The sequence below is a fragment of the Salmo salar genome, chromosome 06 (genome assembly GCF_965601325.2).
Source record: "Salmo salar chromosome 06, fSalSal1, whole genome shotgun sequence".
NCBI lineage: Eukaryota > Metazoa > Chordata > Actinopteri > Salmoniformes > Salmonidae > Salmo > Salmo salar.
In genome coordinates, this window is record NC_138296.1 from 71,696,356 (window position 1) to 71,723,879 (window position 27,524).

The following is a 27,524-nucleotide window of genomic DNA, read 5'->3' on the forward strand; positions in this document are numbered from 1 at the left end:
AAGGTCAGGAAAAGGGTTAGCTAAAATGCTACATTTCTACTTCTGACGTTAATTTGCCAAATGCTGGATCCCTTCTAGTCATGACCGTACGCCCCCTAGATGTTGAGCGATTTACTCAGGTAAATCCTAAACTACTTTTCAAAATTGAGTCAGCTTTACTTACTAGCTTATGGGATAATTACACAAGTTGCATTTGCCTATGTAGCCCACATAAGACAGTAAGTAAGCAAGCCAACCTTGGACAAGTAAGCAGGGGGGGGGGGGGGATCTCAGCATGGAATGCTATTATTTGTTTATTTCGTTTTAAACGTGGCAACAATAGAATAAATACATCCTTGGTGGTATTCACATATGATACTATGGTTTTGGATTCACAGGAAATAAACACTGGAAACATTCACAATGAGAAGAACACGCAACATCTATATGACAAAAATACATAAAACATACCTGTAAGGATTGTGAACAGTGGGAACGCAGGAAGGGGAATTTCATACGAGCAGGAACAGGTTCATCAGTTACAGTATTGTCATATCATGCAGTAGGCCTAGTCATCTTACGGTACCTACTTGAGACAGAAATGAACACTCCCTTTATCAACATCGGTTTGGAAAATAAAAAGGAACACTCAGTTGCACGAGATCAACAGAACATGTTGAGAAAAAAAAGAAGTTATATCCCTTTCTTTCCCAAATAAAATACCAGTGGTGACCCATCCTTCCCCGTTGTAGTGTTAGAAAGTGACAATAGTGATTGATGTTAATTCCACAGACAAGACCAATCACCTTGAGTTATTGAACTGTCTTACAAGCCTGCAGTGCAAAACAACATCCCTCCCTACTCCCCTTGTCTCAATGGACTAAACCCTCACACTCAGTAGCAACTCACCCAACTTACAGAAACGCATATAAAAGAAAGAGGAGGTACAGTTGGTCAGAGATGTGACAGACTAATACTGCCTTGAGAACCTTCAATCAATTTCCTGCTTGGGATTTATCAACCTTGTGGCCGATGATGGGACTTCCTTTAAAACAAAACAGAAAATTGAAACGCAAAACAAAAAACATACAATTCTATAAAAGGTGAACACATTTCAAAATGCATTCATCTTTAAAAAAAACTAAGTGTACAGAAAATTATAAAAGGTGATGAAACAAACAAAACAGATACAAAAGTATAATAAAACATTTGTTCATTACAAAACCTCCCTCTTTACAGTGCATTCTGAAAGTATTCAGACCCCTTCCCTTTTTCCACATTTAGTTACATTACAGCCTTATTCTAAAATTGATTCAATTAATCTTTTTCCTCATCTACACACCCACAACACCCCATAATGACAAAGCGAAAACAGATTCAGAAATGTTTGGAAATGTATTACAAATAAAAAAAACTGAAATACCTTAAGCATTCAGACCCTTTGGAAAGGCACACACCTGCATGTCAGAGCAAAAACAAAGCCATGAGGTTGAAGGAATTGTCCGTAGAGCTCCGAGACAGGATTGTGTTGAGGCACAAATCTGAGGAAGGGTAACAAAACATTTATGCAGCATTGAAGATCCCCAAGAACACAGTGGCCTCCATTCTTAAATAGAAGAAGTTTGGAACCACCAATACTCTTCCTAGAGCTGGCTGCCCAGCCAAACTGAAGGGCCTTGGTCAGGGAGGTGACCAAGAATGTGATGGTCACTAACAGAGCTCTGGAGTTCCTCTGTGGAGATGGGAGAACCTTCCAGAAACACAACCATCTCTGCAGCACTCTACCAATCAGGCCTTTATGGTAGTGGACAGACGGAAGCACATGACAGCCCGCTTGAAATTTGCCAAAAGGCACCCAAAGGATTCTCAGACCATGAGAAACAAGATTCTCTGGTCTGGTGAAACCAAGATTGAACTCTTTGGCCTGAATGCAAAGTACAGAAAGAACTTGATGAAAACCTGCTCCATAGTGCTCAGGACCTCAGACTGGGGCAAAGGTTCAACTTCCAACAGGACAATGAGCCCGGACTTGAACATCTCTGGAGAGACCTGAAAATAGCTATGCAGCGATGCTCCCCATCCAACCTGGCAGAGCTTGAGAGGATCTGCAGAGAAGAATGGGAGAAACACCCCAAACACAGGTGTGCCAAGCTTGTAGCGTCATACCCAAGAAGACTTGAGGCTGTAGTCGCTGCCAAAGGTGCTTCAGCAAAGTACTGAGTAAAGGATCTGAAGTCTTACGTAAATGACATAGTTCAGTGTTTTTTTTTTTTTTTATATATATATATATATATATAGACATTTGCAAAAATGTCTAAACCCGTTTTTGCCTTGTCATTATGGGGTAGAGTGTAGATTGAGGGGAAAAACAATTTAATACATTTTAGAACAAGGCTGTAACATAACAAAATGTGGATAAAGTGAAGGGGACTGAATACTTTCCGAATGCACTGTATGTTTCCTTAGTGGGCAGTTGTTTTGGAAAGCGAGGGTAATGAAATGCAACATTCTCATTCAGTCTATATAGGACTGTAGACATGAGAACAATACAACCTTCAGTGAATGCAAACCTCTTCTCTTTGTAAACAATTACTCCTATATTTAAAGTGGGTTTGGGGCAGATGTGTGCTTGTTAGAGAAATGAGGCTCAAAAGCACTAGCTAAAACTTCTTCCCTTTCACCTGCTTCCTCTTTTCACATCAGTTCTTAATATCTCAGGGAAATAAGATTATTCTGGTTGATAACAAAAAGGAGCAATCTGATTGGCTCCGTTTGTAGAGAATTGATGGTTGTTTATTCACTTCACCAGATGCCTTATTCCCTTTTGATGGGCATTGTACCCACTACTAGACACTTCCCTAATACAAAAATCTCACAATGAATTGTTTTAATATTGTGTTTTATAGTCACCTATGACGGATTTCGTTAGCAAGGACAACTGCAGCAGAATCGCCTCTGATCCTCCAGGAACTTGAGTCACTCTACTTCTCCCCTCCGAGTGGGTAGAAGTTGAGTTCTGCAGGCAGGCTGCATGCTGGGATAGCTGTGGCATGGTAGGTATAAAAAAGGTGCCTGCATGCTAGATTCGGTTTGCTAGTAGCAGAACTCAGCTAGACGAACATCTGTGCCTCACATACTCCCTTAAATGACTGCTTGAAATTCGAGAAAAAAAGCAGCAATATTACGTTTTGTCCCTCTTGAGACGCCGTAGCAACATAGTCAGTATACACTTCCTCAAAATAGTTTGAATAAATCAGAGAAATTAACAAAAGTGTAGTTATTTTTAGTTTTTTGCAATTTTACATCTAGCTAAGATGTTTGGTGCAGTATTTTAAGTGAATAAATTTGCATGAAAACTAGTCATCTCTCGTTGAATGACAAACACTTCATTGAAGAATCCCTACTTTTGACCAATCACTTAACTTGTCTCAAGAAAAAAAAAAAATGTGTGTGAACAGCTGGAAAAAACCCTGCCAAACACCAAAACGAACAAAAACGTCACAAAATCCTGTCATAATAAATGAGTGAACCGACGCGCCACATTTCGACTAGGAAGCATGCGAGAACCTTAAGGCAGCAAATAGAGAGAGAGGGAAATACACCAACCACAGATTTTCACACCTCCGCCACACTCAGGACAAACCAGATTCCAACCACATCAAACCGGCTGGCATAAACCATGACATACACCATCTCAAATCGTCAGCTCCCCATTCTGGTAAAGGGGTGGGCGTTGAAGCTTGGTCTGGGTTCCCACCAGTGTGGGTGAGGTTTGGCGGAGACTGGAGGTGGAGGGAGGCTACTCGAAGGCCCAGACCTCCACACTGTGGATGATGAAGTCCTTCTGGGGGGAGAGGGGCTGGTTGTGGAAGGTGGCACAGCTGGAGGTGGTGCCGTGGTACAGGTCAGCGTCCACCCACAGCCCTATCTGACCTCTAGGGAGAGAGACAGGGAAAAACTAACTCATAACGACATGGCAACTACAAGTTGACTTCAACAGAGAGCAGGTCACACAAAGATGCTTACGTGGCTTTTTGTCAAGCAAAGCGTGACAGCGAGGGTACAACGCTGCGTACAGAAATATGAGGCAGAGATGGGCTACATCGTCATGGTTCAAAAGAGGGTGAGTAAAGGGAGGTGGAGGGTGAGCAGTAGCTACATAGTGTGCATAAAATAACACATGCGCAGAACATGATCCGGATCCTTAGCTTTCAGAAAGAGGTTTCGTAGGGGCGGGGGCAAAAACTTCGTAGCCACAGCCTATAATTTAATAGGCTAGCTATTTCAGGTGATACAGACATCAAAACATCTGTCAAGCCATTTCATAACCTGATCACCAGCTTTTGTGTATATAAGCTGTCATTTGTTGTCATTCTTATAAGGCCCAGTGCAGTCAAAAACGAGATTCTGTGTTTTGTATATACACTGAACAAAAATAAACGCAACAATTCCAAAGATTTTACTGAATTACAATTCATATAAGGAAATCAGTCAATTGAAATAAACTGATTAGGCCCTAATCGCTGGATTGCACATGACTGGGAAAACATACGTATCTGTTAGTCACATGCATTTTCTTGTTTTTAAAGGTAGGGGCGTGGATCAGAAAACCAGTCAGTATCTGGTTTTGCCCCATTTGCCTCATGCAGCATCTCCTTCACATAGAGTTGATCAGGCTATTGATTGTGGCCTGTGGAATGTTGTCCCACTCCTCTTCCATGGCTGTGCGAAGTTGCTGGATATTGACAGGAACTGGAACCTTGCTGTTGTATACGTCAAAACATGTGATGGCAGCGGATGAACGGCATGACAATGGGCCTGAGGATCTCGTCATGGTATCTCTGTGCATTTAAATTGCACTTGTGTTTGTTTACCGTAGCTTACGCCTGCACATACCGTAACCCCACCGCTACCATGGGTCACTGCAAACCGCTCGCCCACACGACGCTAAACATGTGGTATGCTGGCCGGTTGAACGTACTGCCAAATTCTCGAAAACAACGGAGGTGGCTTATGGTAATGAAATGAACATTGAATTATCTGCCAACAGTCTGGTGGACATTCCTGCAGTCAGCATGCCAGTTGCACGCTTCCTCACATTGCTCAATCACATATATTCAAATACACTCACCCTCCTCCTCCCATCTGAAGAGAATCTATGTTGCCTTTAACAAAGTAGGAGTTCTCCCCAGTCCAGCGGTACATCTGAGCAAAGGAAAAGCAACACATTGGAAGTCAGGGAGCAAAGCAATGGCATCCAGCTCATATAAAGCATTAAACTTGAACATAGGTATAAGGATAACACACAGAGTATAAATATGACTACGTCTGACCTTGATCTCAGGGCAGAAGCTGAAGAGGAAGGTCTCTCCCGTGCCATAGCAGTGCTCACTTACTCTGAAGGGATGGGTAGAGTATCCCCCAAACAACTAATGGGGGGGGAGAATAAAAAAAAACTCAAGAGTCCAATACAAATTGGGCACCATTGTCAGTGTGTGTGTACCTGGTTGTCCATGTCTTTGATAACCAGTAGCACAGGGCTGTCCACATCCAATAGGCTCCTGTACAGGGTCTTTAGGCTGGTCCCGTGTTCTGCCGTGCTGTAAGCCAGTCTCCATGGATACCCCTGCACCCGCGCCGGCAGCCGACACACAAGCTGTGGGGAGAGAGAAAAACAGATTCTGGGAAGTGTGTGTCGATGTGCATTTCTGCATAGGTTGTGTAGGTGAAGTCACATGTTTGTTTTCTTGATTGAAAGTGTTTTGTGAATCATGGCGTGTGTGTACCTTCTCTATGTGTGTGTCCTGTAGCAGAGTGCTAGGGTCACTGAGCATGGGCAGTAGATCCCCCAAAGGCTCCTCCCCTTCGTAACTGCCAGAAGTCTGCCTGCGCGTCGCCTCGTTGATGGTGATGATCTACGAACACAACCATGTACTGTTAGATACCTTAACAGTACAGACAAAACATACTTAACCGATAAAACTCATAGTCCAAACATTGAACACAGCTTGGTCCACACACACACACCCACAAAATACTTGACCACAATGTTAACTTAACATCACAGTCAAAATACACTCATGCGAGGGGTCATGCCGTGTGAACTCACCTCCCAGCTGTGAGGGGTCCCGGGGTCACTGAAGAAGTTATCGATCATGTTGAGCTCATCCTTCTCCACGACCACGAAGCCCTGCTCCCTGGCCACCTTCCCGTACACGTCAGGAGACCATTGGACAAAAAACGCATATAGGTGGTCCACCCTGAAACACATCACACTTTTATGTTTCAGAACATTTATTGAAAGTTTATAAAATTGTGAACACACCAGTTGTCATCGAGGCTCTGGCTGTGGTCTCATTGGTTGACCTCTCACCTCTCCTGGGGTACAGCAAACCAGTACTCCGACTGCTTTCCTCTCGTGTGAGCGGGGCTGGATGACCGGCTAATGACGAAGGACTTCCTCATGGGCTTGCCCACCTTGAGGCAAAGGAACATGGGAGGGATCTTACTCTTCTCCTCCGTTGACAGAAGCGTGTCTGCAGAGAGAATTTTGAAAAATTTGAAACAACGCAATACAAGAAACCACACAAAATGCTTGAAGTGTTTGTGAACACTAACTTTGGATGGGCGCCTGCATCCGCTCCAGCAGCCATGACTTCACCTCCGCTTTGTTGCTCCTCTTCCGCTCCTCTTCCTCACTCAGCCCCTCCTCTACCATTGGTCCGTTCTGCAGCTCGCCTGCAGGGCTGGGTTCCCAAGAAATACATTTTCCCGGAGCCTCAGCGGTCTCACTGAAGCTCAGCTTCCTGTTTTGGTCCATTGCTGATTCTGATGGTTCGCTAATGCTAACACTGTTCACTAGTTGCCCTGTAGAGTTGTCGTCTTGGCCTTGGCCTGTGGCTAGGCTAGCAGGCGTCTCCTTCAAGAGTTCACCGTCTTTCTCAGTCTTTGATGACATGGGCAGTGATTCTGTCGTGTCCTCAATGGATCTGTTCTGTACCAGTCCTTCATCCTCCCCTCTCTGCGAGGTCAGTGGGACTGAGTCAGAAGGGGACTGGTCCTGGGACTTTGCCCGTTTAGGGGTATTAGAACCTGGAGGCTCTCCTTGCTGGTCCGGGCTTGTAGCAGTGGCAGGTGGTCTGGATCCGCTCTTCGGTTCCTCAGCACTCCCGTTCAAGGGAAGCTCCAGCTCTGTGAAACCCTCGTCTGATGGAGACTTGTCTGCTGGATCACACTCTGCTCTCGCTATATCTGGGATATAAGAAACCATGCTGTTTTATTAAAATGACCACATGGATCAAAATATTGCTCAAATTATTGTTATGCACGAGCTAATTTGTTTTTTAACTTGACGTGTATAATGATTCATTTTAATTTGCCATGATTCATCCTGATCCAATACAAGTCATTGTGTGTTATCTCCCAGTCATACCAGTCTCTGACAGGGCAGAGTTGATGTCGTCCAGGACGATGGGTCGTTTGGGGTCCAGCGCCTCGTAACGGCTAAAGGGGTTGAGGTCGCGCTCCGAGGGCAGCTCCTCCCACTCCCCGGGCCTGTACAGAGGACACAGATCCTGGGGTGGGTCTCTGTAGAGTGTCAGGGGGCACACCACAAAGCAGGATGGGAGAATAAAAATAATTAAATAAAACAAAAGAAATGGAAAACATAAATGAACAGAAAGAAAATGCAACTGAAAAACAGAACAAAAATAAAAAGGGATTTCAAAAGGCAAAATAATAATACTACAAATAATAGTAACCGAGACAATGAACCAGTTCAAAATAAAATATGATTATTCAAAAACTAAAGACAAAAACGAATCCGAGTTGTCTGCCCCTAAAATCTGGTACCGGAAAGCAGTTCAACTTTCCACCTCAGAGAGGGAGGAGAAAGAACAAGTGAGAGAGAGAGGAGCGCAGAAAGAGGTAGAAATAACAAGAAGAAAAAGTGTGACGCTTGAAGAGTCAGTAAGAAAAGCAAGGTTAAGATAAGATCAAGAAAGAGCAAAAAGGGCTAGTTTAGATAGGGAGTGAAAGATGGACAGAGTGTGAAAGAGCTTCTCAAGATGGCAGGGTGGGTTCTTACAACGGCAACGCGTCCTTGAGCTTCATGCGGGAGATGTCGTTGTAGAGGGCCACAGACACCACCTCCTCCATGGGGCAGAGCAGGCCGTACTCCTCACAGCCGTGCTCGATCACCAGGGGGTCCGACTTGTGAGGGTCAAACATGATGTTGTTGGGCGTCACGATCATCACCCCTCCCACCACACCCTGGGAGACAAAATACATCCGTTTGAGTCTGCTGTGGTGGTCTTTAATGCAAAATGGCCTACGGTTTGGCCACTTACCATTCCATCAGTGAAGTACTTGCAGCTCATCTTAATGAACTTAGCCGTGGCGGGGCTCTCGTCCTCGGACGGGGGTGACAGCACGCGTCGTAATGGTCTTACTGACCTGCCGCTGGAGTCTCCATCCTGAAACATATCGCCAGGCAGCAGGGACAAGCACAGAACCAGGATCAAAGATAACCCATACTAAAGTAATCTTAAAAAGGAGAACTGACTTACCTGTAACACCTTCTCTGATAGGCCACTGGGGAAGGCGGGGTCAGAAGAATCCACAGACTGAGAGTCAGCACCCGATTGGCCCACGTCAGGAACAAACAGCTTCTGCAAGGGTGAAATACAGGCATGTTAGCCAGGATTTACAGCATGAAGTGGTGTATAATGTGCTGAAACATCACCTGTCCAGGATAGATACTGCGGCAGAAGAGACGGTTGAGCTGCACCAGTTTATTCGGGGTGATGTTAAACTTCAGAGCAATGCTGCTTAGAGATTCCTGGAGTCCCACCTGTGACATGAAGTTAAATCCTTGGTTATTTTTGATTACCAAAAGTATCAATCTACCCAAAACAAAATGGAGCCTGAGACTAAAATCTGCAGAAATCTTGCAAAGCATACAACTGGGGTGTCTTCATTAAGCCGATTTTGTCGCAAAACATTTTGCAACAAACCGTTTACTCCAAAACGGAAAACATTTTGCAATGAAATTGAGTTTCTATTGGACAAATTCAGGTAGGTCCCTCTGTTCCGTTCGCTCAGTTTGCTTCCATTTGGTTCTTAAAAATGGAAAATGGTTTCCATTGCTAGATGTAATGAATACACCCCTGTATTTTCTGAAGAAAATGTTTGAGGTTTATTGTCCACATTGCTTTCCTAAGCAATGTCTTTGAAGTCAGAACCCCATGGGTTTATGGGAGTTGTAGTGTGAGAGAGTGGAGTTAGTGAGGCATCACCGAGGCAGCCTGTACTAACGGTATACTCCACTGTCCCGGGGGGCCTCTTCTGTCGCTTGGCCTGGCTGCTCCTGTTGCTGCTGCCATCTGAAAGACAGCCACAGGTCACTGACACAGTATAGAGAGATGACCGCCTTAGAGCAGCTCAATCAGAAACAAAAGCATGCATGCACAAACACAATAGTGCTTTAAAATTGAGCTATATTGGAATCGCTCACTAATTGCCTGAGCCAGTTTATTAAAAACATCCTCCCACTATGTCCTCTACTCCAGCTCCTACAGAAACAGTGGAGGGATGACTCAGCATTGTACAGCTGTGAGGAGTCCAGCCGTGGGTCACTGTACATTCAGAGATCACCTTTGGTACAGAGCTGTCACTTATTCACTACTGCATAGTGACTGGTAGCTTTATCAGATCGAGAAATAGTCATAAGATATGTTTGTTTTCTTTCTGTGTCCTGTTGTAGCTCTGAGTGAATGCAGTATAGGACTGAACAGACTCATTGGTCAGTAACTGCATACCTAGGATTATGGGGATATCTGTTCTGATTGAATTACATTGCTGTTTGTAAAGCCAATATGCAACAACCTCTAAATTAAAAGGCTGCACACGGTAAAAGACCTTAGCTTGAATCCTTTATAACCAGGCCTGGAGAGGACGGACAGACACAGCAATAACACAGAGCTCTGTCTGTCCTTCAGTGAGTTGTCTGTCAGGGTTATGTGGGTTCTTTTGTCTAGATGCCCACACTGGGCTGGAGAGAAAAATTACCGGGTTTAATTAAATTACTGACAGCAGTTTACACAGCTGGCCTGGTACTCACAGTACTGTGGCTAGTAGATTAACACGGGGTTAATGAAAGGTCTCTAAGCTTTACAGACTACAGACCTCAACATCAACGCTCATCTGGGACAAGAAAAAAAAAATTGTTCTGACAAAAATAGATTTACAGTAAATTGTCCGAAAAACTATATCAAACAATTACTCCGATCAGAATTGGATCAACATTGGCGTAATATTAAAATCTATTTTTCATGTACACAAATGAAAAAGGCCTTCATGTCAAAGTGTAGGTGATATGCATATTGGCTACAGCCTCATGTCCAAACCGATGACATGAGGAAGGTGAAGTAAATGTAGTCAAACATTAATGAGACTCTTAATTACATAAATACAGTGCATTTGGAAAGTATTCAGACCCCTTCACTTTTTCCACATTTTGTTACGTTACAGCCTTATTTAAAATTGACTACACCCCCCCCCCAACACACAAAAACAGCTAATTTATCCAACAAAAAATAACTGAAATATCATATTTACATATGCATTCAGACCCTTTACTTAGTACTTTGTTGAAGCACCTTTGGCAGCGATTAGCCTCGAGTCTTCTTGGCTTTGACGCTGCAAGCGTGGCACACCTGTATTGGGGAGTTTCTCCCATTCTTCTCTGCAGATCGACTCAAGCTCTGTCAGGTTGGATGGGAAGCGTCGCTGCAAAGCCATTTTCAGGTCTCTCCAGAGATGTTCGATTGGGTTGAAGTCCGGGCCACTCAAGGTGCCTTTTGGCAAACTCCAAGCGGGCTGTCATGTACCTTTTACTTTAGAGTGGCTTCCGTCTGGCCACTTTACCATAAAGGCCTGATTGGTGGAGTGCTGCAGAGATGGTTGTCCTTCTGGAAGATTCTCCCATCTCCACAGAGGAACCCTGGAGCTCTGTCAGTGACCTTAGGGTTCTTGGTCACCACCCTGACCAAGGCCCTTCTCCCCCGAGTGCTCAGTTTGGCCGGGCGGCCAGCTCTAGGAAGAGTCTTCCAAACTTCTTCCATTTAAGGATGATAGAGGCCACTGTTCTTCGGGACCTTCCATGCTGCAGAAATGTTTTGGTACCCTTCCCCAGATCTGTGCCACGACAGAATGCTGTCTCGGAGCTCTACAGACAATTCCTTCGACCTCATGGCTTAGTTATTGCTTTGACAATCTCTGTCAACTGTGGGACCTTATATAGACAGGTGTGTGCCTTTCCAAATCATGTCCAATTAATTGAATTTACAACAGGTGGACTCCAATCAAGTTGTAGAAACAACAAGGATGATCAATGGAAACAGGATGCACTTGAGCTCAATTTTAAGTCCCACAGCAAAGAGATTGAATACTTATTTAAATATGTTTTATTTTTAATAAAATATGCAAACATTTTCAAAACCTGTTCTCACTTTGTCATTATGGGGTAGTGTGTGTGTATATTGATGAAGACATGTTTTTATTTAATCCATTTTAGAATAAGGCTGTAACGTAACAAAAAGTGTGTAAAAGGTGAAGGGGTCTGAATACTTTCCCAATGCATTGTATAGGCTAAACTCCAGTAACGTTTGACAAATAAAATGAAGGATAATTAACATTGATGTCTAAAGGTTTGATTCTGTCAACATACGAGACACTGGCTTGTTCAGATCAAATGGTCACAAGACCGGAGAGGACAGTGCCTGTTGCGCACCGCACATCACCCACCTTGAATCTGAGATGGTCAGCAGTTAAATTTTTTTAACCACAAACAAAATGTTTAAAACCTGAATGTTTTCATTTTATGAAGCATGTCTTACATTTTTCAAAGTAGCCTAGCCAAAATACAACCATAGAAATGTTGAGGGAATTATTTTATAAACCCTTCATATACCATTGAAACCAGCATTATACTAATTATTTTAGTTTTCAAATCAACTTTGCCGTCTAGCAGCCAAAGACACAATCCTAGTCATATTAGTATCCCATGCTAGTTGATGCATCTTCAGATCTCCCCCTTTCTTACATTTCTAAAGGATATTTTCATCTCTGTCGTGTGAAACCGCTTGCGCAAGTGGTGCGCTTCTGAGAACAGCGTTTAACCGCTAATTGCATTTTGGAACATTTGCATGTAGCCTACAGCCATGTGCGCATTACTGAGTTTAAAATATGAAGGAATAAACCTGTATCGACATTTTAAGCTAAACGGTCTGATCGGTTGCATCAGCCTCACTGCTAATAAAATACATACAGTTGGAGGTCGGAAGTTTACATACACCTTAGCCAAATACATTTAAACTCAGTTTCACAATTCCTGACATTTAATCCTAGTAAAAATTCCCACCACTTTATTTTAAGAATGTGAAATGTCAGAATAATAGTAGAGAAAATGATTTAATCTTTTATTTCTTTTATCACATTCCCAGTGGGTCAGAAGTTTACATACACTCAATTAGTATTTGGTAGCATTGCCTTTAAACTGTTTAACTTGGGTCAAACGTTTAACGTAGCCTTCCACAAGCTTCCCACAATAAGTTGGGTGAATTTTGGCCCATTCCTCGTGACAGAGCTGGTGTAACTGAGTCCGGTTTGTAGGCCTCCTTGCTCGCACACGCTTTCTCTGTTCTGCCCACAAAATGTTCTATAGGATTGAGTTCAGGGCTTTGTGACGGCCACTCCAATACCTTGACTGTTGTCGTCCTTAAGCCATTTTGCCACAACTTTGGAAGAATGTTTGGGGTCATTGTCCATTTGGAAGACCCATTTGCGACCAAGCTTTAACTTCCTGACTGATGTCTTGAGATGTTGCTTCAATATATCCACATAATCTTCCATCCTCATGATGCCATCTATTTTGAGAAGTGCACCAGTCCCTCCTGCAGCAAAGCACCCCCACAACATGATGCTGCCACCCCCGTGCTTCACGGTTGGGATGGTGTTCTTCGGCTTGCAAGCCTCCCCCTTTTTCCTCCAAACATAACGATGGTCATTATGGCCAAACAGTTATATTTTTGTTTCATCAGACCAGAGGACATTTCTCCTAAAAGTACAATCTTTGTCCCCATGTGCAGTTGCAAACCGTAGTCTGGCTTTTTTATGGCGGTTTTGGAGCAGTGGCTTCTTCCTTGCTAAGCGGCCTTTCAGGTTGTGTGGATACAGGACTCGTTTTACTGCGAATATAGATACTTTCGTACCTGTTTCCTCCAGCATCTTCACATGGTCCTTTGCGATGATTTGCACTTTTTTCACCAAAGTAAGTTCATCTCTAGGAGACAGAACGCATCTCCTTCCTGAGCAGTATGACGGCTATGTGGTCCCATGGTGTTTATACTTGCGTACTATTGTTTGTACAGATGAACGTGGTACCTTCAGGCGTTTGGAAATTGCTCCCAAGGATGAATCAGACTTGTGGAGGTCTACAATTTTTTTTTTTCCTGAGTTCTTGGCTGATTTCTTTTGATTTTCCCATGATGTCAAGCAAAGAGACACTGAGTTTGAAGGTAGGCCTTGAAATACATCCACAGGTACAGCTCCAATTGACTCAAATGATGTCAATTAGCCTATCAGAAGCTTCTAAAGCCTTGACATCATTTTCTGGAATTTTCCAAGCTGTTTAACTTCTTATGGGCAGGTGGGATGGTAGAGTCCCACCTGGCCAACATCCGGTGAAATTGCAGAGCGCAAAATTCAAACTACAGTATTATAAATATTTAACTTTCATAAAATCACAAGTGTAATACATCAAAATAAAGCTTAACTTCTTGTTAATCCAGCCGATGTGTCAGATTTCAAAAAGGCTTTACGGCGAAAGCACACCATGCGATTATCTGAGGACAACGCCCCGCATACAAAAGCATGAAAAACATATTTCAAACAGGCAGTGCGCCACAAAAGTCAGAAATAGCGATATAATAAATGCCTTACCTTTGATGATCTTCTGTTGGCACTCCAAAAGGTTCCAGTTACATCACAAATGGTCCTTTTGTTCGATAATGTCCTTCTTTATTATCCATAAAAACTCAGTTTAGCTGGCGCGCTTCAGTCAATAATCCACCCAGTTTCCCTCCATCAAAATGCATACAAAATGAATCCCAAACGTTACTAATAAACTTTTCCAAACAAGTCAAACAACATTTATAATCAAACCTTAGGTACCCTAATACGTAAATAAACAATACAATTTAAGACGGAGAATCGTTAGTGTCTTTACCGGAGAAAAATACCAAAGGACTCGCTCTCTTCCTCACGCTTGGAAACACTACAGCCAAAATGGGAGCCACCTAGAAAAACTACAATTTCTGGCTAATTTTTCCAAAAACCAGCATGAAACTCTTTCTAAACACTGTTGACATCTAGTGGAAGCCCTAGGAACTGCCATCTGGGAGGATTTCGCCTTATAATAAAAGTGACAGCCATTGAAAACAGTGGTCAGCAGAATTTTATTTTTTGGGGGGGATGGTTTGTCCTCGGGGTTTCGCCTGCCACATCAGTTCTGTTATACTCACAGACATAATTTTAACAGTTTTAGAAACTTTAGAGTGTTTACTATCCAAATCTATATGAATATCCTAACTTCTGGGCCTGAGTAACAGGCAGTTTACTTTGGGCACGCTTTTCATCCGGACGTGAAAATACTGCCCCCTACCCAAGAGAGGTTAAAGGCACAGTCAACTTAGTGTATGTAAACTTCTGACCCACTGGAATTGTGATACAGTGAATTATAAGTTAAATAATCTGTCTGTAAACAATTGTTGGAAAAATTACTTGTGTCATGCACAAAGTAGATTTCCTAACAGACTTGCCAAAACCATAGGCTGTTGACAAGAAATTTGTGGAGTGGTTGAAAAACGAGTTTTAATGACTCCAACCTATGTGTATGTAAATTTCCGACTTCAACTGTATATATGCAGTGGTTGTATGAATTTTGACTGTCGTAACAGTTCCAGTGTTTTGAATCATCCTAGACACATTTTTTACACCCTTAATTATTTTATAAAAAGACTAAAAAGTATTTGGTTGTAGTTGTAATGCTGCAATATTTTACAGGCTACCAAGGGTGGCCATCCATCCTCCAGGATAGATTTAAAGGGGCAGTGTTATATTTTGAGACAGGCTTGAGTATGCAAAGAGTGTAGGCTACATGTTTGTCTGATTCTCTATGAAATGTTGTTTCTGTTCAAAATAATCCATAGTTATGTCCAAATACCTTCGTTTTGTTGGTGCGTTCAGGTCACTATCCAAAAGGTAACGCGCAAACGCATTGAGACAAAAAGTCAAAATGTTCCATTACCGTACTTAGAAGCATGTCAAACGCTATTTAAAATCAATTTTTATGGTATTTTTAACGTAAAATTGCGATAATATTCCAACCGGACAATAGTGTATTCATTCAAGGAGGAAAAGAAAAAACAGTGTGCTCACGGGAACGCGCATATCCAATCTCTTTGTCCCCAGGCAGTCCACTCAGAAACTGAGCTACTATATCCTGCCCAGTGACAGGGGAATGCTCAAAACACTTTCCGAAGGCTTTAGACAGCCAATGGAAGCCTTAGAAAGTGCAATGTGACAGCACAGATTCTGTAGTTTCGAAAGGGACTAGAAAGAAGAACTACATTTCTCAGATCCTACACTTCCTGGTTACATTTTTCTCAGGTTTTTGCCTGCCATATGAGTTCTGTTATACTCACAGACACCATTCAAACAGTTTTAGAAACTTCAGAGTGTTTTCTATCCAAATCTGCTAATAATATGCATATTCTCGTTTCTGGGCAAGAGTAGTAACCAGTTTAAAAAAAAAAAAAAAATCGGCTATGTTTTTTCATCCGGCCGTGAAAATACTGCCCCCTATCCATATCAGGTTAAGCTCATGCTATATTCTGGCTGGTATCGTCGAAATTCATCCTTCCGGCTTGTAGGTGGTCACCTTCACATTGAAATTCGATGCAAGGTTCTCTAAGGTTGGCTTAGTTCTGTAGGTGGTCTTTGTCCTTTCAACGTGGGGACCTCAAGTCCACATGTCCTTGGAACAGGTTATTATCTGAGCCCTTTTAACGCAGGACCGTCGCCCTAACGTCCTCGGAACAGAAAGTTACATTCTCGTCAAGGGGCTTATATTGGATTGGGAGAGAGGGCCGTGTTTCATAGTTTACACCCAGTGCCTGTTCACATGGGCGGGGCCACAGAGTTGGCAGAGTTTGCTCTATGACAAACCGTACTCTCATTAAGAAGCTAAATTACATTTCATCTTTTCACAAATAGTTTCATATTTAAACATTTAAATTGCACAACAATTCCATGTGAATCTGATAATTATAATGTGTAGACTTTTCAAGATACAGTTTATGTCATCCTTTCATTAGTAATAGTGTCTCAGATGACAACTGATCTGGCATTATATTCTATAAGAACCAACACATATTTTCAGCTGGTTGGATTACCGAAATATGGTTCCTTTCCCCACCCTTTTGATGTTATAAGACTCTCTCTATGTTAACAAAGGACTTTCCAAGAGTCACTCTGTAGAGTAGGGAGAGAGAAAAGGGGAAAGGTATTTATGGGGGTCATAAACTTCCCCCCCATCAGGCCAACTTCATGACAAAGTTTTACCTGAGCCTCCAGGCAGGTTAGGTTTTATCCTCTCCAGGGGTTCAGAAAAAGCAGGGTCTGGGCAGGAGATGACGGGCATCTTTGCGGACGAATCCGCCCGGTTCTGCTCAGCCACTGACTTCCCTGATTGGCTCTGCTTGAGCTGTCTCCGTCTCTTCAGCCTGAGGTTATGGAGAAAGAGGTCAATCTGTTTACTCAGGCTTATAAACATTTGATTTAATTTGCTTGCTCACCTTCTCTCCCTACCTTCCTCCCCACCGTCCTCTCTCTGCTCCCCTTTTCCCTGATTAATCATTGATAGGTCAGGCAATGACGTCATGGCGTCTCCCACCCCCGCCTAGGTTCATTAACAGGGGAAGCTAGTCACCCAGTGTACACAGGGATAGTGCTAGGCCTATGGGACCGACTGAAACAGGTTGTAAACAAGGCCCAGGCAGTGTAGGCCCAGTATAGAAAGAGAGAGAGGAGATATGTTGACTTCCCTTCAAGGAAAACCAATGCTGTACAGACAAAGGATGTGTGAAAATGAAGAAGCTGAGAGATAGAGAGCATCTCTAATGGAGGAGCACTGGGCAGTGGATCAATACGTTTGGAGACATGAGACAAACGGATGCAGCGCTGGTCTTTTATAGCTTCTCTGCAATTACAGATACTGCAGAGCAACCGACATCTAGTAAACGTTTCAGGATTTCACCAGCACATGCCACACTGCCATTCTGTTTCACACAGGGACATTTCCACAAGCGGAATATATAGATTTCATTTGGCGCTCTACTATTTTGTCTCACTCTTGCTTTTTCGCTATCCTGGTTACAGAAAAAAAGCTTGGCCTGCCTGTGTACCCCCACTCAAGCACAGCCACAGATAACGCAAAACAAACAACTCTTCCAAAAACAACAGCAACAGGACAGACAGAGCCAGGTTCCCATGCTTCCATAATTACTACTAGATTCCTCATGCTTCAGCTACTTACAGGGATAAAAAAAAAAGCTTTATAAAGAATAGTAATAATGTTAAATCAACCGGGACCGGCTTTTGGGGCATCCTGTGACTGTCCAAGTCCTGGAGGCCATATGACAAAATTTGGTGGCTTAACCTGTTGAGGACAGACGTTCCGCTAGCGGAACCCCTAGCCAACGGCATCGCACGGCGCGAAATACAAAACCAACTAAAATACCACAATTCAATTTTCTCAAACAATCAACTATTTTACACCATTTTAAAGATAAGACTCTCGTTAATCTAACCACATTGTCCGATTTCAAAAAGGCTTTACAGCGAAAGCAAAACATTAGATTATGTCAGGAGAGTACATAGCCACAAATAATCACAGACATTTTCCAAGCAAGCATATATGTCACATAAACCCAAACGACAGCTAAATGCAGCACTAACCTTTGATGATCTTCATCAGACGACAATCCTAGGACATTATGTTATACAATACATGTATGTTTTGTTCAATCAAGTTCATATTTATATCAAAAAACAGCATTTTACATTAGCATGTGATGTTCAGAACTAGCATACCCACCGAAAACTTCCGGTGAATTGACTAAATTACTCATGAGTAAACGTTGACAAAATACATAATTATTTTAAGAATTATAGATACAGAACTCATTTATGCAATCGCTATGTTCGATTTTAAAATAGCTTTTCGGCGAAAGCACATTTTGCAATATTCTGAGTACATAGCTCGGCCATCACAGGCTAGTTAATTTGACACCCACCAAGTTTGGGGCAACCTAAACTCAGAATTACTATTAGAAAAATTGGAGTACCTTTGCTGTTCTTCGTCAAAATGCACTCCCAGGAATTCTACTTCAACAACAAATGTTGTTTTGGTTCCAAATAATCCATAGTTATATCCAAATACCTCCGTTTTGTTCGTGCGTTCAGGTCACTATCCGAAGGGTAACGCGCGAGCGCATTTCGTGACAAAATAATTCAAAATATTCCATTACCGTACTTAGAAGCATGTCAAACGCTGTTTAAAATCAATTTTTATGCAATTTTTCGAGGTAAAATAGCGATAATATTCCAACCTGGTAACGTTGTGTTTATTCAAAGAGAGAAAGAAAAACATGGCGAGTTCTCGTGACCGCGCATCTCCAGTCTCACTGTCCCCAGGCTGACCACTTAAACTCTACTCCTATACTTTGCCCAGAGACAGCAGACACCCCATTCCACTTTCTGGCGGCTTTAGAGAGCCAATGGAAGCCTTAGAAAGTGTCACGTTACAGTACAGATGCTGTAATTTCGATAGAGATGTAACAGAAGGACAACAAATGGTCAGACAGGGCACTTCCTGCATGGAATCTTCCCAGGTTTTGGCCTGCCATACGAGTTCTGTTATACTCAGACACCATTCAAACCGTTTTAGAAACTTTGGAGTGTTTTCTATCCAAATCTACTAATTATATCCATATCCTAGTTTCTGGGCAGGAGTAGTAACCAGCTTAAATCGGGTACGTTTTTTTATCCGGCCGTGAAAACACTGCCCCCTATCCCAAAGAAGATAACAGGCAGCCATTTCACAGCGTCTTACGTTCGCAAGCACTCCGCAATCCTGAATGGCCTTTGCACCCTGCTCAGTGGACAGGAAGAGAGGGAGAGCAGGAGATGCTAGCTGAGGCGGTGTGGTCAAAAGGAATAAGAGGCCAAAAGAAACAAGAGGTCCTTCCTCCCTCCATGTTCCCGCTCCTCGGGCTATACGGTCTCCTCTCCATGCAATACTGAGGTTATTAGCCAAGCTCTAGCCTGAAAGGTATGGGATGCATCTCCGAGACACAGCAGAGGGATGTAACGAGTGCACCTATCAACGTGTTGTCAGCCTGCACTTGAGACTATGTACGTAGTCTGCGTGTGTATGCATGTACAGTTGAAGTCAGAAGTATACATACACGTTAGGAAAACACATTTAAACCCAGTTTCACAATTCCTGACATTTAATCTGAGTAAAAATTCCGTCTTAGGTCAGTTAGGATCACCACTTCATTTTAAGAATGTGAAATGTCAGAATGATAGTAGCGAGAATAATTTATTTCAGCTTTAATTTCTTTCATCACATTCCCAGTGGGTCAGAAGTTTACGTACACTCAATTAGTATTTGGTAGCATTGTCTTTAAATTGTTTAACTTGGGTCAAACGTTTCAGGTAGCCTTCCACAAGCTTCCCACAATACGTTGGGTGAATTTTGGCCCATTCCTCCTGACAGAGCTGGTGTAACTGAGTCAGGTTTTTAGGCCTCCTTGCTCACACACGCTTTCTCAGTTCTGCCCACAAATTTTCTATAGATTGGGGTCAGGGCTTTGTGATGGCCACTCCAATACCTTGACTTTGTTGTCCTTAAGCCATTTTGCTACAACTTTGGAAGTACGCTTGGGGTCATTGTCCATTTGGAAGACCCATTTGCGACCAAGCTTTAACTTCCTGACTGATGTCTTGAGATGTTGCTTCAATATATCCACAATGTCCCTTGCCATCTATTTTGTGAAGTGCACCAGTCCCTCCTGCAGCAAAGCACACCGACAACATGATGCTGCCACCCCCGTGCTTCACAGTTTGGATGGTGTTCTTCGGCTTGCAAGCCTCCCCCTTTTTCCTCCAAACATAACGATGGTCATTATGGCCTAACAGTTCTGTTTTTGTTTCATCAGACCAGAGGACATTTCTCTGAAAAGTACGATCTTCGTCCCCATGTGCAGTTGCAAACCGTAGCCTGGCTTTTTTTAATGGCGGTTTTAGAGCAGTGGCTGCTTCCTTGCTGAGCGGCCTTTCAGGTTTGTCGATATAGGACTCGTTTTACTGTGGATATAGATACATTCGTACCCGTTTCCTCCAGCATCTTCACAAGGTCCTTTTGCTGTTGTTCTGGGATTGATTTGCACTTATCACACCAAAGTACGTTCATCTCTAGGAGACAGAACGGGTCTACTTCCTGAGCGGTATAATGGCTGCGTGGTCCCATGGTGTTCATACTTGCGTACTATTGTTTGTACAGATGAACGTGGTACCTTCAGGCGTTTGGAAATCGCTCCCAAGGATGAATCAGACTTGTGGAGGTCTACACATTTTTTTCCCTGAGGTCTTGGCTGATTTCTTTTGATTTTCCCATGATGTCAAGCAAAGAGGCACTGAGTTTGAAGGTAGGCTTTGAAATACATCCACAGGTACACCTCCAATTGACCCAAATGATGTCAATTAGCCTATCAGAAGCTTCTAAAGCCATTACATAATTTTCTGGAATTTTCCAAGCTGTTTAAAGGCACAGTCAACTTCTGACCCATTGGAATTGTGATACAGTGAATAATAACTGAAATTATCTGTCTGTAAACAATTGTTGGAAAAATTACTTGTGTCATGCACAAAGTAGATGTCCTAACCGACTTGCCAAAACTATAGTTTGTTAACAAGAACTTTGTGGAGGGGTTGAAAAACGAGTTAATGACTCCAACCTAAGTGTATGTAAACCTCCGACTTCAACTGTGTGTATGGGGGCTACTCCAAGCCAACCATCAGTGTCATATTTCACCACGATGCAGAAATCCAATTTGAATGTGCACAGCATCCCAGTCCGCTAATCTGTGTGTGAGCGTTGACAGATGACTCCACCGCATCAGTGCAAGTATCAGGTGTACCCAGGATAATGAGGGCCAGATGGCAACAGAGCACTACTCGGTGTTCACAACATCTGTCAGAGTACGCAGACAGAGAACATGTAGACAGTGCGCAAGATGGCACGTGCTTCTAGCTCTCACAAGGAGAGGTCAATACAGGTGCATCAAAGTTGAGACCGAAAAACAGCTTTTATCTCAAGGCCATCAGACTGTTAAATAGCCATCACTAGCCGGTGTCAACTCAGTACCCTGCACTGAACTTGGTCACTGGCACTAGCCAGCTACCACCCGGTTACTCAACCCTGCACCTTAAAGGCTGCTGCCCTATGTACATAGACATGTGATCACTGGTCACTTTAAATGTTTACATAGTGTTTTACTAATTTCATATGTACACAGAGTTTTGTAGTCAATGCCATCCTATTCCACTGTTGCTGTCTGTCATATATATATATTGATGTCTTCACTATTATTCTACAATGTAGAAAATAATATATATATATACTATTATTCTACAATGTAGAAAATAATATATATATATATTATTTTCTACATTGTAGAATAATAGTATATATATACTATTTTCTACATTGTAGAATAATAGTATATATATATATATATACTATTATTCTACAATGTAGAAAATAATATATATATATACTATTATTCTACAATGTAGAAAATAATATATATATATATTATTTTCTACATTGTAGAATAATAGTATATATATATATTATTTTCTACATTGTAGAATAATAGTATATATATATATTATTTTCTACATTGTAGAATAATAGTATATATATACTATTTTCTACATTGTAGAATAATAGTATATATATATATATATACTATTATTCTACAATGTAGAAAATAATATATATATATACTATTATTCTACAATGTAGAAAATAATATATATATATATTATTTTCTACATTGTAGAATAATAGTATATATATATATTATTTTCTACATTGTAGAATAATAGTATATATATATATTATTTTCTACATTGTAGAATAATAGTATATATATATATATATATATATATATATATATATATATATATATATATATATATATATATATATACATATATACACACACACACACACACACAGTACCAGTCAAAGGTTTGGACACACATACTCATTCAAGGGTTTTTATTTTTACTATTTTCTACATTGTAGAATAATAGTGAAGACATCAAAATTATGAAATAACACATATGGAATCATGTAGTAACCAAAACAGTGTTAAACAAATCAAAATATATTTTATATTTGAGATTCTTCAAAGTAGCCACCCTTTGCCTTGATGACACTCTTGGAATTCGCTCAACCAGATTCATGAGGTAGTCACCTGGAATGCATTTCAATTAACAGGTGTGCCTTGTTAAAAGTTCATTTGTGGAATTTCTTTCCTTCTTAATGCATTTGAGCCAATCAGTTGTGTTGTGACAAGGTAGAATACAGAAAATAGCCCTATTTGGTAAAATACCAAGTCCATATTATGGCAAGAACAGCTCAAATGGCCTCCCGGGTGGCGTAGTGCTCTAAGGAACTGCATCACAGTGCTAGCTGTGCCACCAGAGATTCTGGGTTCGAGCCCAGGCTCTGCTGCAGCCGGCCGCAACCGGGAGACTCATGGGGCGACGCACAATTAGCCCAGCGTCGTCCGGGTTAGGGAGGGTTTGGCCGGCAGGGATATCCTTGTCTCATCGCGCACTAGCGACTCCTGTGGCGGGCCGGGCGCAGTGCACGGTGACCAGGTGTACCGTGTTTCCTCCGACACATTGGTGCGGCTGGCTTCCGGGGTGGATGTGCGTTGTGTCAAAAAGCAGTGCGGCTTGGTTGGGTTGTGTTTCGGAGGACGCATGGCTCTCGACCTTCGCCTCTCCTGAGTCCGTACAGGAGATGCAGCGATGAGACAAGACTAACTACCAATTGGATACCACGAAATTGGGGAGAAAAAAGGGTGTAAAAAAAAATATATATAATAATATTATTATATATATTTTTTAGAACAGCTCAAATAAGCAAATTCAATTATTTTACTTTTAGATGTGTGTACTGTTATGAATTGCTCGATATAACTGCACTGTTGGAGCTAGGAACACAAACATTTCTCTACACCCGCAATAACATCTGCTAAATGTGTTTGCGACTAATAAAAATGTAATTGAACACAACGTGATAAACAATGGCATAATGGGAGGTCAATCAGTGCTGCCACGCTGTGCACACAGTGAAGGGAAAGGTAGTTGCCTCGTCCTGGTAACACAGGCCGTCTGGAAAAACACAACACTAAAAGACTTGGGCCTAAACACAGAAACAACTTTCACTTACCTGGCAAAGTAGCCAGGCTTCCTCTCCCTCTTCTCCATCAGTGCAGTGGTCTACAGCTTCATGCACCCCAACACATACACACTGAGCAGAACGGGAAGACTATCCCTTCTCTGCTCCTTTCCTCTTCCTTATCCTGAGGGAGGAGGGAAATGAACGAAGGGAATTAGCTGAGTAACTGCGTTGGCTGCAGCAGTGTACCAAATAGCAAGCCAACGGCTCCACCAGACTGTTAGAACAAGCTGAGTGATAGCTAATGCCACAGGTCCATCAGCTTAAGTGTAGAGTGCTGAAAGCATATCGAATGAGCATTTGGCAAATGAGCGCATGTGCCAATTGAATCTCTGATTACGTCGGCCTACATATCCAAATACTTATCAAGTATGGAGTTCAGCGTACAAACACAAGTACATAAGGGTTTAAGAATGGACATTTTTTGAAGCATCGCCTGAGTAGTGACTAGAAGGAGTCAGAGGTTTATTTCAAAAATGGGTCTGCGTTCTATTCCATGGAGAAGTTGAGGTATGGGACGGCAGGTAGCCTAGTGGTTAGAGCGTTGGACTAGTAACCGAAAGGTTGCAAAATCGAATCCCCGAGCTGACATGGTAAAACATCTGCCGTTCTGCTCCTGAAAAAAGGCAGTTAACCCACTGTTCCTAGGCCGTCATTGAAAATAAGAATTTGTTCTTAACTGACTTGCCTAATTAAATAAAAGGTAAAAAATAAATTAACTAGGGTGAATCACTGCAACAGCTCACAATTACAACCTTGGCAAATGGCTTGTAGTTACTCTGAGCAACTGCATTACTAAAACGGGCATCTCTGAATTAGTCTGGTTACCGGTCTCTGTAGCCAACAATCCACTCCTTATGTCAAAGGTAAGGAGTGGCATGTAACGTTAACAGAATAGCAACTGAGAAAATCAGGTTGAGGGGTTGATGGAAAAATGGCATCCCTTGAGAGGGCAAGAACAAGATGCACGTCAGTAGAAATGCAGTATTATCATAAGGAGACATATACTTGGATTACGGAGGAGGAATGGAGGGGAAAAGAAAGACAGGAGGTCAGAGAGAGGGAGGAAGAGGGTGAGCTTGAACCTGTAAAAAAAAATGGCGGAAAAAAAAGGGAGATTGTTTATTAAAGAAGAAATGGCTGAAAGTGTAAGCAGAGTGAGCTGTACAACGGATCAAAGACAGGAGGAAAAATTGAAGTGAGTGAGGGCAAAGTATCAGAGGTGGTAGGTGTAGTGTAGTTCTCGGAGCCCAAGGCTTGCACCGAGCATTGGTCACAAGCATTTCGCTACACTCGCATTAACATCTGCTAACCATGTGTATGTGACCAATACAATTTGATTTGAGATAAAGATGAGTCTGTGACAATAGGAGTGAAGTGGACCCTTGCCTTTTGGCTGATCCATTTGAGGTTTCGGGGTGGGTGAAACCAGAGTTGGGTGCTGTGGAATCGGTGAAAGTAACCAGAAGTGGTCTTGTGATAATTGTTTGTTTCTGCTGGTCAGAGGGAGCAGGCGTTCCGTGTTAAACAAATAGGGACAAGAGATGTAAATTGTTTTGCTCTCAAGAAAAAAGGAGTGATTACTGGGGTAGAGGTAAATGTGAAAGTTGACCAACTGAAGGGGAAGATTCCCGGTGTTTGATGCTCGTCGTTTGGTGCGACACAGACAGAGTGGCGTGAGTGGAGAAACAGAAGAGTCATTGTCTGTTTCTTAGAGTTTTGATGTTGAGTCTTTTTGACTGCAAAGCTGTCATCAAGGCAAAGGGTGGCTACTTTGAAGAATCTCAAATATATTTTGATTTGTTTAACACTTTTTCGGTTACTACATGATTCCATATGTGTTATTTCATAGTTTGATGTCTTCACTATTATTCTACAATGTAGAAAATAGTAAAAAATTGAGAAAAACCCTGGAATGAGTAGGAGTGTCCAAACTTTGACTGGTACTGTATATGTTATTCCATACAAGCTTTTGTGCAGAATACATTTCATTGTTACAGGTGTCAAGCTCATGGGCATGTGGCAGCAGTGTGTAGGAGGGAGGTTCCGAGGTGTGAGAAGTGTACAGAAGGGCATGAGACAAAGCAATGTGTAGCATTGGGGAAAGTAGTGGTATGTGTTAATTGTAGGCGTGCCCATGGCGTCCCGTACGAGAGAGGCAGGTTGGGGTTTCCAGGGTTAGAGTAGTGCAGAAGTTGTCGTATGCTACAGTAAGAATGGATTTTTAGTGGGTATAGCAATGGTTAGCAACTGTACTGCAGGGATGGAACTTAGGTCGCAGAAAATTGAGGTTGTGGTGGCAACTGCAGAGAGGTATTTGGGTGTAGGAGACTTGACGTCAAAAGAGTTATAGGGTGTGTTGAGTGGGGGTGTCTGTCCTTTCAGGCTGTTGGACTGAGGTAGGACTAGATCGATTGAAATAGTGGAGTAGGGTAGTGGAGTTTTTAAGTGTAGGGTTAGGTGATGGGGTATTTGTTGATTTACTTTTGGGGGGGGCAAAGTATAAGGGAGTTGTACTCCAGTCTAGTGGGTGGCGGTAATGCAACATTTATTGGATACCAACTGCCGTTAAAACTCATCGAAGAAGAACAGATTAGATTAACAGAGAAGGCAACCAGGGAATCTCTGAAAACCTTAAACTTTTTTTAATGTTATTTAACTAGGCAAGTCAGTTAAGAACAAATTATTATTTACAATGACGGCCTACACCGGACAAAACTAGTTAACGTTAGGGACTTTACAATAACTGCATATCGATGTCTAACAGGTGCAGCAGAAATTAAACAGACAACATTGAGCCTTTCGATATCGGTAGACAAAAGGGATCTAACGTTAGAGACAACAATTACACAGCATTACGACAAAAAAAATATGAGCTAGCAAATGTAGCTCTAATCTACCTTTCAATTAACCGTTAACTAGCTTGTTGAGTTTATAATGAGAGCTAGTTATGTAGTTAGTCAAGATAGTTCATACAGTCTAAAGCTAGCTACTTAACGTTACCCACCTTTCTGCATCCTGCTTTTCTTGCTTAACGTGTTCCTTGCAGTGGTGCAGCAAAACCGATTTCCCGATGACTATGGATGCAACCGGAGTCTGTTGTCTGCATGAACGTATGTTACCTGCAAAAAACTGGAGAGGGGACAAGGTCCACACAAGACAACACTGACAGCTGATGTCATTACAGCCAGAGTGTGTTTATCGTGACAAAGGCGGATAAAAAAAATGTTTTTAATGGATGTAGTAGCGTGGTTGACAATGTTTACTTTTTTTACCGTTAGTTACGACTTGCAAATAGTGTACATGCATGCATAAAACCATTAAAATATATTATCCAAACTAGTTAAGTGCACCCAGGCATATTCATATATTCTAAACGCAAATACGACCAGTCCTGACATATGTTCTATAACAAAGGAAACGCACGTCCTCAAAAGAAGGGAGGCAGGTGGGACCAGTCTAACCAGTAAGAGGGCAGATACTTGTGTTAAACTGGCACAAGTCCGACAGTCGCTTTTTTTCCCCCTTCTCCATATTTACCGAAATGCCACGTGCGTCCACTTATGTCAGCGCATTAGTAACAACCGAACCATAACTTATACCAAATAAGGCTCACGTAGAAAATTTGAAATTACATTTTTGGTTGACCAAATTCGGCACTCTAAATTGACCTCCAAACACAAATTCCTCACCTCGTGGTCTTATCTTCGTGGACAGCTTTTTTTTTCGTTGGGGGGTATAAAACCTCTCCCTTCACCAACTCCTCTCTTCGATGAGGTTTAACGGCGGTTGGCATCCAATAAATGTTGTATTATCGCCACCTACTAGACTGGAGTATACCTCCCTTATACTTTGCATATTTTTTTTATCAACAAAA

The 27,524-nt window shown here is 42.1% G+C and overlaps 1 protein-coding gene across 4 annotated transcripts; it reads right to left on the reverse strand.

The window, feature by feature from the left end:
* Nucleotides 1-275: 275 nt before the first annotated feature.
* Nucleotides 276-27,453, reverse strand: LOC106607938 (nuclear receptor coactivator 7). 4 transcript variants are annotated; one of them, XM_014205428.3, is made up of 18 exons: nucleotides 27,340-27,453; nucleotides 26,655-26,779; nucleotides 23,639-23,771; nucleotides 16,663-16,823; nucleotides 9,295-9,362; nucleotides 8,723-8,830; nucleotides 8,547-8,648; nucleotides 8,328-8,453; nucleotides 8,066-8,250; nucleotides 7,412-7,533; nucleotides 6,598-7,230; nucleotides 6,353-6,515; nucleotides 6,089-6,239; nucleotides 5,766-5,894; nucleotides 5,483-5,635; nucleotides 5,313-5,408; nucleotides 5,111-5,184; nucleotides 276-3,914 (listed from the first exon to the last, which is right to left on the reverse strand). In XM_014205428.3, exons 3-18 carry the CDS (start codon nucleotides 23,674-23,676, stop codon nucleotides 3,779-3,781), a joined length of 2,445 nt encoding a protein of 814 aa, XP_014060903.3. In that variant the 5' UTR covers nucleotides 23,677-23,771; nucleotides 26,655-26,779; nucleotides 27,340-27,453; the 3' UTR covers nucleotides 276-3,778. The 4 variants fall into 4 exon arrangements, with proteins under 4 accessions (XP_014060903.3, XP_014060901.3, XP_014060904.3 ...); XM_014205426.3 differs by having other exon boundaries at nucleotides 7,412-7,566; nucleotides 27,340-27,452; XM_014205429.3 differs by lacking the exon at nucleotides 23,639-23,771 and having other exon boundaries at nucleotides 7,412-7,566.
* Nucleotides 27,454-27,524: the final 71 nt, after the last annotated feature.

What these genes read in the sequence shown, in the direction of transcription:
- LOC106607938 (XM_014205426.3), bottom strand. Translation starts at nt 23,676, where the DNA reads ATGGAGAAGAGGGAGAGGAAGCCTGGCTACTTTGCCAG. An exon ending in CCGGGACAGTGGAGTATACC is followed by an intron (nt 8,831 to 9,294) that starts GTTAGTACAGGC and finishes TTCATGTCACAG; the next exon opens with GTGGGACTCCAGGAATCTCT. An exon ending in CTCAAGGACGCGTTGCCGTT is followed by an intron (nt 7,567 to 8,065) that starts GTAAGAACCCAC and finishes GACACTCTACAG; the next exon opens with AGACCCACCCCAGGATCTGT.